Source organism: Salvelinus fontinalis, chromosome 40 (assembly GCF_029448725.1).
Source record: "Salvelinus fontinalis isolate EN_2023a chromosome 40, ASM2944872v1, whole genome shotgun sequence".
In the NCBI taxonomy this organism is placed as follows: Eukaryota; Metazoa; Chordata; class Actinopteri; order Salmoniformes; family Salmonidae; genus Salvelinus; species Salvelinus fontinalis.
Window position 1 is genome coordinate 24,084,434 of NC_074704.1, and position 10,777 is coordinate 24,095,210.

Genomic DNA, 10,777 nt, shown 5'->3' on the forward strand with positions numbered 1-10,777 from the left:
GGTTCCACCAAGAACCCTTTTATCTTTGGAGGGTACTTCCTAGAACCCTCTATGAACGGTTCCACCAGCCTTATTATCGTTTAAAATGTGATTATTTATGACAATACATTACATATATTATAAGGCCTTTCTTTGAGGGGGCTAGTGATACCCTAACACAGTGGTGTTAGGAATCTCCTGGTTTACAGGCCACACCAGGCCTTCAAGTCACATTATGCTGGCTTGCAAAGTGATGTGTAATTCCATTTGGAATCCAGCCAGGATAGGATAGGATATCCAACAAGTGGAATTGTTAATCACTCGCAACCTGCATTCAGAACGACTGCCAGGGTAGGAAATATTAAATACAGAGACTACCTCAATTATCTGAACTGGAACAACCATCTCAGTAACGTGTGCAATAAATCCAACAGATTGGATTAGTTTAGAAAACTCTATGTTATTTATCTTTGTGTAGCAAAAAATGTATCAACCAATCAATGTACATGCAAAAACAGATACTACAGTAAAACAAACAATTTGGAAAATCTCCCTGCAATAGAGCATGCTGGGAAATATAATATATGGCTCTATGTAGAACCCTTCTTGCCTTCCAAAGAATCATCAAAGAACCCTTCCTTGCAAAAACAGTTCTTAGGATGTTAAAGATTTGGTTCTTCTGATCAAAATGGTTCTTGGTAGAACCCTATCCCTCTGCAAAGAACCCTTTTGGAACCTTGTTTTCCTGAGAGTGTAGGCCTATGTAAACAATGATTGAGGAGAGATTACAGAACATCATCTGAGACGGCTCTAAAGAGATCTGCTAACCTGGATGCTCTGTGCTCTTTTATTAGAGCCTGGGCCATGGTCACGGCTCATATTTTAAATGTTTTTTGGGGGAAACATGTATTTAGCCTAGCCACTCTAATGCAAAAAACAGGTAGGTACCTTTTTCTCTCTGACAGCATGGCGATGGATTCTTTTTCAGTGCATAGAAACACAAAGTTTTCTTTAGCACAGCAGGGTATTCTATTCCGAGGCACCCTCCATGAAATATTGTGCATATCTGTCCTTGGACAGGAGCCAGTTGCTGTGGTATGGCATTTCAAAGTGAAGGGATGTTGATGAATGCTAGGGGTTTTCGTCACAGTCCGGTATCACCAAGGGATACATAACTAACTCCACCCTCATTGGAGGCTCAACAATGTGTAAGCACACAAAATTAGCCTAGAGGAGCCAGCAAATATTTGGCATATTCTATGTGTCCAGAATATCACCCATTGTTGCCTGCAAGGAATGACATTTATCTGTATGCTTATATCTTGCCCTTTGAATTTAAGGCCCAGTGGTTTCTGATGAACCCCCACACCGCCAGTGGCAAAGCACTCAGGCAACCAGAGGAGCAGACGGTGCTGGGGTTCTCTCTGAAATTCCACCAAACTACCACAGCTGTTACTGTGGTCTGCAATATGCTCCATTCACACCAATGACATTCCCCTAATGAACTCACCAATTAGGTGCTTCGACATTAGGTGCCATATAACCGCTAGATAAACAAATGAAGTAAGGACAATGTGTTGAGGTGTGGGGCTCTGTACAGTCATGGTATTCCCTCCAAGGCAAATGACATTTTGGTTTAGAATTTTCCAACAAAAGAGGCCACCAAGGCATCTCCTGGCTGCGGGTTTGATGCTTCATACCTAAATTGGAAGTGACGGGCCAATGGCCCCTGCTCTTTCATCTCACTATCATTTGGGTGGAGTGTTCACATTTGGTGTGACAGAGGGTGTTACTGTGACTTTTCACCGTGCTGCAGTAGCAGCAGACATTGCCTCCAGTCTTTTCAGAGAAAGAGCCTGATGAGGTGCCAGGACAAAAATGGGAATACAATTCATACAATACAATTTCTCATATGTTATTATTTTTTCAAGAACAAAAAGGAATGTCCATTCTGAAAGTCATTGCTCCCCCCCCCCCCCCCCCCCACCCCCACCCCCCTTGGGGGAAATGCAAAAAAAAATAGACATTATCCATTTACATTACATTCAAGTTACATTATAAAATCTATCATAATAACAGTAGGCCTAGTTAGTTAAGGGGGCAGGTGGGATAATGGGCTTGATGATAACCCGGCACTGTGGTTTCAGAGAAAGCTGTGCCATATTAAGATCTAGACCACATAATAAACATGGACTATTGAATATATAGATACATAATAATATTTATAAATAAATAACAATTTAATGTATACTTTATTTAACTAAATTTTACAAAATAATTCATAACAAAGCTAACATTACAATTCGGAACAGGAGCTATTTTAGTTGTATGTTGTCGTTGTATCTCTATGCATGCTTGTATGTGATGCGCAGCAACAACGCAAATTGGATACCCTCGAAAAAAATACTTTCTGAAACGGAAGTGGAACTGAATCATGGGAACAACATGGCGGAATGTTTGAATCTCTGATGTTGTTTCGCTATTACACGATGTATCTAAAGACATTCTGGTACCTACATATGTTAATATAAAGTTTCATTATAAATGCCAGTTACTATCCCTGCGAACAATATGACAGAATGGCGAAAATGTTGTGATACGTCCGCGTCGGGAATGCCAGCTGGTTCAGACGAGCGCAAGCAAGGTGGAGGGAAACCGAAAACAAACAGACTGAGAAGAAGCCCCAAACAAACGCAGGCAACTCCATCTCTCGTTGATTCTCCAAAAACATGTCAAGGTCGGTAGCTTGCAAGCCATGAATGATGTGTTGAAAAGATCAGTCACTGATTCAGCTAACTAGCTCTTCCTGTAGCCCGTAACGTAAGCAATGAAAATAGCTTATTAGCTGTTCACCGTGCCTAGCTAACTAATGTGCAGTGTTGATCTACAAACGTTGCTAGCTGGTTATATAACGTTTGTTATTTTCTAGTTAGATGGTGCCTAAAGCAAACTAGCTAGTAACGTTAGTGGACTAAACTCCACTATATGTTGAAGGAAGTTTAGTCCGCTGACTAGCTAGGAGTTAATGGCATTTAGTTAAATACTTTTTTCTTTTGTTTAGGTAGTTAGATAACTGTTACCACGTGAGCCAATTACAATGACATAATCGTTCACATATCTAACATCAGATTTCAAGAAGCCAACTCGTGTGACAAGATCAAGATACAACAATGTATTCAACAAAGGAGAGTCGCCAATGAATGAATCAGAACTGGATATCGTTTGGGATGCAACTTCCCCTTCACCCCTTAGGACAGGCAATTATATTTACACGTGAATATAACTATACATGTTGCCAGGCTAAGCAGTGATAATCCATTTTGAATGTTTACCTAACCTCATCTGTCTTCATTTTTTTTATGCTCCTTCTTAGTTAGCAAAAGAGGCAAGAAGTACTCTGCAAATGTTGGAGTTGTGGACATTGCCGAAATCGTCAACAGAATAGCTCCCAAGGTTGGTAACACTCTGGCTAGCTAGCCACAAGTGTGCCATCAAATACATGCATTAAAATGTTCAAACTAGAGCAATGTTCATTACTAGACCCAGTGATGTGATTTTTCTCATACTTCATCATATATCCACTCTTTTTCATTGGGCTCCAATACTCACAGATACTATGTTATTCTGAAATATTTACTGTAGTAATATTATTATAATTGATCTTATTTAAGCATGGGAGACCTGTAGTTCCAGAGTCATCCTTGCTCCAGTGGATTGGAGACAGTGCTATTCCCTGCACACCAGAGATGCAGCAGCCCAGGGCCAAGAAGAAATCCCCAAGGTAATCCCCAAGATAACATACTCCCCCTCTCTCCTACATTGTACAATTATTAGAACAGAGCTTGTCACTTGCAAATAACTATAAAAAAAAACAATTCCCAACAGGACAAATGGAGTGGACGACCTTTTAAAGTTGGCGAAACAGTTTGATTTCAACATGTTTCGGCAAGACGAAGAACGAGTCAATGATATGCACAAGCAGAGTTTGGCGCTTTGGAGGACAGACTCGGAGGACATATTGGATTTAGGTGGCAACGAGGACCAGCCTCCGGCCTTACTGAGTAATGTCTCACCTGAAAGCACACAGTCCGCCCTTAAAACAAACAGCATGAGAAACTCCAAAGACCAGATACCTCCTGACCATGAGATGGAAGATGATTTGGATTTTTTATTTGATGGACCAACTCAACACATACTTGGTAACTTAAGTCAGAATTCATTGCCTCGGTCCTTGGAGGTGAAGACTGCTCCCACTGTGTCCTCCAAAGTCATTCCTGGAAAATATCCAGATTCCATACATGGCCACACTTCGACCGTCTCATCGCATCCTGTCAAAAGAAGCTCAGCAAATAATAACTTTGAAGACGACTGGGAAAATGACGATTTGCTGGATGACTCGCTGGTTTTTGAGATGACCCAAAACCCAGACCTCTTTGCCGCTCCTAATCATTGTTCGACCCAAAAAGGGTCGAATGAAACAAAACACGAAAATGACAACCCCTTGGCCATTTCCAAAAATGCTCTTCAAGGAAGTAGAGACATAAAACCAGCTGTGTCTAAAGGACAGAATGAAACTGTGAAAACCCGAAAAACATTCACGCTTGAAGCAAATCCTAATGTGCAATCAAAAAGTATCCTCTCAGAGGCATTACCAAAAGTAGGGAATGTCCCCGACACTGTCAAACCAGCACCACATAGGAACGTACAGCAAAAGCAACCAAGTCTCTTTCCAATCAACAAAGCTCCGTCAATGGAGTCCAGTTACCAATTTAGCCAGCGAACGCAGCACCCGTCTAATGGAATAAAGACTTGGCCGCTGGTGCCTCTTTTTCAAAGTACATCAATCTCAACCAGCTCAAGCACATCAAACGTCACCAACTCTTATTCAAAGTGGCCCCTTCAGGTTGAGAATAGCTCTTACCACAAGCCCACAGAGATCAACAATATGAAGGGAACAGGTATCATCAAGGCCCCCGCTAGCCACAGCGTCATCCCAGAGGACGACTTGGACTCTCTCTTTGCTTCTGACTCCATCTGGGATGACAAAGACGATGACCTATTGTGCCAGGCATGTGATAACCTGGAGAGCCAGGTACAGAGCATGGAGGACCCTGTTATCACACGCGCCCAATTCTTGCCCAGTAATCAGACAGAAAGACAGACGTTTGTCCCTGTCTCTGCACCTTTGAATAGCAGCAGATGCAATGTAAATCAAACGACTGAGACCACACAATCCAAATATCCCAACATTTCAGCTTATTCACAATCGGCCCCCTGGAACGGTACCACTTTCCCCCACTCTCTCAATAACAACAAAGTACCTGTTACTGTGGTCTCTGGTTCTGAAAGACCGAGTTACATTGCCTCAGCTGGAAATGCTAGCGCTAACTCCACGTATAGGCCACAGAACCCTGCAGCAGGAGAAGGGTCATACGAAAGTACTCGGGTCAAAAGCACTCGTGTAGCTGGGAGCACAGCTAGTCAAAAAGGCACTGGGAGTGAAGCAGCTGGGAAATGTTCTGCGGTAGAGATAGAACTGAAGAAACAGCGGGCCATGGAGAGGAGACGGCAACGGGTGCAGACGGCCCACAACCTAAGGGCTCCAACCTGAGGCTGGTACAGTGCACACATACAAGAAGATGGCGAATCCTAGTTGGACAGTGTTGGCTTACTCTAAACGCTGACTTGTGCTAGACTGACCATACAGAGCTCTTGAAAGTAGACTTACTATAGAGTTGTTGTAGCCTCGTACTACCATCCTGATCTCGTAGCAAAACGGAGTGTAAGCTCGCTAGTCCAGGATGGTTGTACGAGGCTAGAGCTGCTGTGCCTTTGTCTGTGTTCCAACTCATAATTTACATCACTCAATCCATTCCTGAAATAAGATTTTAAGTTTTAATATAAATGTTGTTATTTACGTTAATCTAACTGTTAACAAAGGAACTTTTAAAAAATATATATATTTTCAGGGAGTATGTTACCAATTGTGTTTGCAGAATAGGCTAAGCATGTCCTGTCACTTTTTCATTATATCAGTTTTGTAAATTACCATAGCATTACAACATGAGCGGTTTTCTGATTAAAAACACGAGTCGCCTTGTGCCGTCAGAAAAACGATCATATGTTTCTATCTTATGTTTATCTGTCTTTTACAAAAAAAATGACATTGTTTATATGTTTGTCATTTGCACAATAATGAAACTGCCTCAAAAGATGTGGCACACAGCTATTAAAGTTGCGAAAGGATTCCCACCCACCCTTTCCAGACAATACTATCTTGTGTACAGCAGTGACATCTAGTGCCCTTTTGTTTCTGTGTCATGTAGTGTCTCTTTCTTTAGCATACCATCATTTAGCTACTGTCACGAAGCACAAAATAACCAGTTTGATGCAACAGTCAACACAGTACGAAGAGCTCCTTTAGGACCGGCACACATAGTAATGAGTAGTGCTTCCAACCGAAATGGTGTATGTCCCAAACGGCACCCTATTCCCTGTGTAGTGCACTACTTTTGACCAGGGCCCATTGGGAACTAAATAGGGAGTAGGGTGCCATTTAGGATGCACACATTGTTGAAGCCTTGTTTATACCTGGTGCTAACATCTATCCTTTCTCTTGTTCCCATCCACATTCTGATTGTGCCCACATAGCCGTTGTGTCTACACATGGCAGTAATATGTGTATCTTGTCTGTCCACATTGTGACCAGATATCCTGGTCCCTCCCTGTATGCACATTTTTTGACAGATATTCTTTCATAATAATGTTAATTTATTCCTTTTAAGATAATTGATGCCATAAGCCAGTGGTGCTACCTGCCAATTAATTTAGAGACCTGTATAATGGTGATTTCAATCGTTTGATCATCCAGATCTGTATACACTTGATTGATATCCAGATACAATGGGTCCCCGACTACCTCTGGAGTTGGTCAGGAAGATCTGATCAAAATTAGATCACAATGCGTCTTTTAATTGTCTACACCTGTCTAAAAATGTGGGGACAATCAGAATGTGGACAAGATAAGAACACATTATGCCTGTTAGAAACAGGTATAAACAGGGCTTCAGAAAGGTTTTGAAGTGGCTTTGCCTTCGACTACACCACACATGCAGTCTGGTAGAGCGTGTGAGTAGAGACCTGAACCCTTTCAGGGTCCTGTAACTTGGGATCTTATGAATCCTTCAGCCATAGTCGAATATCAGTTTGCACCGTGGGAGCCTCAGGATCTGGCCCTGACTGAACAGTCCGCTCGTTTGGATTTGGCCCCACTTCAATCACATCCACACCATGTATCACTTTATTACATAGATCCTTTACACTCGGTTATTCGAGGAGCTGTGTCGGTCTGCCTGCAAGCTCTGCTCACCGTCTTGATGGGACAAACCATAGACATTAGAGACAATAAAGAAATCTTACTGTAATGTCTATGGTGAACCCTTCGATCCAGCGCACACACACACACACCACTCAATACCTTGAGGGAGTCTTACTGTTAAAGTGTTGCTCCAGGGATTTTGTATAATTTCACACAGTCCTTTTGAAATGGGTCCCCAAAATTAATTATTTTTTTGTTGCAATTCGAATGTGTTCTAAATTTGTAAGTGCTTAAGATCCGGAACTGCATCTTTAAGTTTATGAAGATTGGCAAACCATTCAACCCAGCGCACACACCACTCAGTGCGTTTCAGTTTCCTCCGAGGAGTGCTCCGAGGCACCGTGTTCAGCAGCCCAGCCTATGCAGTCAACTCATCCGGACGGACTCGTCAGGTCTCTTCATTAGTAGGCTGGCAGCTGTCTGATGGAGAGATAGGCTTGCTACCCACTCTGGCTGGGGCACATGTAAGGAGAGTCGCGTTATCATCAGACAGGTGTGTAACTGTACCGGTAGTCTGGGTGCACCGCATTGTTGCTGCAAATCAGTGGCACCAAGATACCAATCTTCTACCTACCGGACTTAATCACAATGCTATTGTCTCAACGCTGTTTAATTTAAAACAATTATTTGTAAAGGGATTTGACTAGACCCTCCCTTGCCAAATGTAAATAACAATATTTCACAGTTCACTATTGCAATTCTTTGTTGCGTTGATATCACCCCCTACACGACACACCTAAGGGGAACAGTTTGTGGTTTTATGGCCCACCTGACACCTAGAACAAGATGGCCGAAAGTGTTTACTGCCGATACTGTTTCAGGTGAAATTACATTATCTGAGAATTGCAATAAACTCCCAATGACCCCTTCTTTGCCCCAATTCACAGTGTTCCATTAATTAGTCTCATCCCAATCAGTGAGGACACTGATACTTCTAGGCTTTCTTCATCCCAAATAGCACCCTATTCCCTATAAAGTGCACTGCTTTTGACCAAGGCCCATAGGGCTCTGGTCAAAAGTAGTGCAATATATAAGGAATAGGGTACCATTTGGGGCAGACCTACACACATTGTACCGGGCATCCCGCCAGAGGCCATATCCCTCTCAGACAACGGTCGGGCATGAGGACGGAGAGGGAATATTCACTTTAGGGTCCTCTGTCTTGATATCCTGTAATCTCTGTCAAGTCACATCCCTCGTAACATAACTCTTTGTTGCTTTGCCTGAAACAACTGATCAGTCAGGGAAACCTGAAAGCTTGCAAGTCCTTTGAGCAGTATCAAATCTCATTGACATGGGGTGCTGATAGTGTTATTATCTCACTGGGTTAATATTAGGATGGATGCCGAGACCAAGTTTATACTTGATAGATGGTAATTCATGTATTTGGTCTCTTTAACGCTGCATAGTCAAGGAACTATAGACTTTTGGTACAACATTTGCTGACTAAACTCAACTCCATGGTGCAGGGTTTCTGATTAACTCCACCAATGGAGTTGAGCAGAGACCAGACTTTGTGGAATTCATCTCAGAATATATTGATTCGGCCAAGGTCAATAGTAAAAAAATGAAATAAAAAGTAAATGATTAAATGCTTACCTTGTACCTATGTTTGAAATCCATACTTTTTTATTAAACGGTAATCAAATACAAGCACCGACTTTGCTCGTTTCTGTTTCTCGATGATGGCAACTTTACACCGTCTGTAGAACGTGTGATTTACTTGGAGTGTGAGTACTTGGAGACAGACCTGCGTTATCGGAGATTCAATTGGCACATGCACATTCACACTGTTGCCACCCTCGAGAAAAATAAAAGCAAACAGTCGGTGGATGTATTTGATTAACGTTTATTTAAAAAGAATGGATTTCAGCAAACAAAAAGGCACACAACTACAAAGGACAAACATAGGTACAAGGGAAGCGTTTCATAATTGTTTTTTTTTTAAAGTATTGACCTAGTGCAAATCGATATAGTCTGAGCTGTATTCCACAAAGCCTGGTCTCTGCTCAACTCCAGTGGTGGAGTTCATCAGAAACTTTCTTCACCTTGGAGTTGAGCGTAGTCAGCTAATCAAAAATAAGTATTTTGGATATTAACGACAAAGGTTCCCATGCGAGGTGAAGAATCTTGAAGGCTCAATCAGTAATTCTTATTTCCCAACTTATTGCTTTTATTGTACAGCAAACACATATACAGGTCATTTGATGAAAATGACTTTTGAACACACATAGGGCACAGGCAACTTACGAGCAAACCTCATTAAAAGAGCTGGAAAACCGACATAATCATTAAATTAACTATTGGGTTGCATGAATTTAGTGGAACTAAGTAGCCCAGAGTAATCAGAACCACATGAAGCTCAGCTGGGAGATCGGTCAGAGTGGTTTTCATTAACAGGGAACCTATCACCAATGGAGTTGGGTTTTTGGAAAGCTATACATTCTCTTTTTGGGGGGGAATTCCATCACACGATTCAAGAATGACACACTGATAGAAAAACTACTTTTCTCAAAGGCTAATATTTTTTCCCAAATTCAATGTCAAAGCTTGAGAGATGTGTCGTTCCATTGCGATCAACAATGTGTACTTCACCACATTTCAATTTTAATTGACCCCAATCCTGTCAAGCAACTCTCACCAATCTCTTTCTATGTTCTCACTCCAAAGCCAACCTACAGTAACTTTCTCTGTTGCTCGGCCGTTTGCTTCAGGTTGAGCTATGGGTTCTGGTCTGGAAGTTCTGGTTTAGTCGTTCACACCTCAGAGAAATTGATTCTGACACCTGTACAAATGAAGCTGATTTCCCCCCCCCCCCCCCCCCCATGCTAGTGGAACTGTAGGATGTCTGGAGTTCATTCCAACTTGTGCTGTCCCTTTTCACATTGTGGCATTTTCAGTAACCTGAGCTACTAAGCCTCCCAGAGGTTTTCCTTACAGTATAAAGGTCCTCAAGATCAACCAGAGGTTCTAATCGAGTACGGTTTCCTTTCATAAGAATAAAGGTGTAACAGTTGGCGCTTCTTCCACGGGTTATCTATCCAAGGCCATCAGTACTGCTGGGAATTACTAAGAACAACTATGGTCTTTGTCTAATGTTCAATGAAAGCTTTTAGATGCAAAATGTTTAAACGTTCAATAAACTGTGTTAGGTACCATAAATGCAGTTGATGCATTTTCATACTCAGGTCAATTTTCATTGTAACCTCCATCTAAAGAACAATGCAATGGAATCGACTTCACACTTGTCCAAAAAAAACAACAACCTCTAGACCTGTTGAAATCAAGGGAAATTCGCCCCCTCAAATAACACGTCTGAAATTACCCATTGGTCGTAATTGTATTTGTGTAGGGTTCAGCCATTTGGCAAGATTATTTGGAGGGGCCAAAATGGCATTTTTGAAGTTGGCTCTTGGTGTC

General features: G+C 41.9%; 1 protein-coding gene across 2 annotated transcripts; it reads left to right on the forward strand.

Annotated features, from left to right (window-relative positions):
• The first annotated feature begins 2,395 nt into the window (after positions 1-2,395).
• On the forward strand, positions 2,396-6,254 carry LOC129839476 (ewing's tumor-associated antigen 1 homolog). Of its 2 annotated transcripts, none has more exons than XM_055906959.1 (5): positions 2,396-2,716; positions 3,108-3,252; positions 3,353-3,432; positions 3,651-3,760; positions 3,865-6,254. In XM_055906959.1, exons 2-5 carry the CDS (start codon positions 3,180-3,182, stop codon positions 5,588-5,590), a joined length of 1,989 nt encoding a protein of 662 aa, XP_055762934.1. In that variant the 5' UTR covers positions 2,396-2,716; positions 3,108-3,179; the 3' UTR covers positions 5,591-6,254. The 2 variants fall into 2 exon arrangements, with proteins under 2 accessions (XP_055762934.1, XP_055762932.1); XM_055906957.1 differs by having other exon boundaries at positions 3,108-3,236.
• Positions 6,255-10,777: the final 4,523 nt, after the last annotated feature.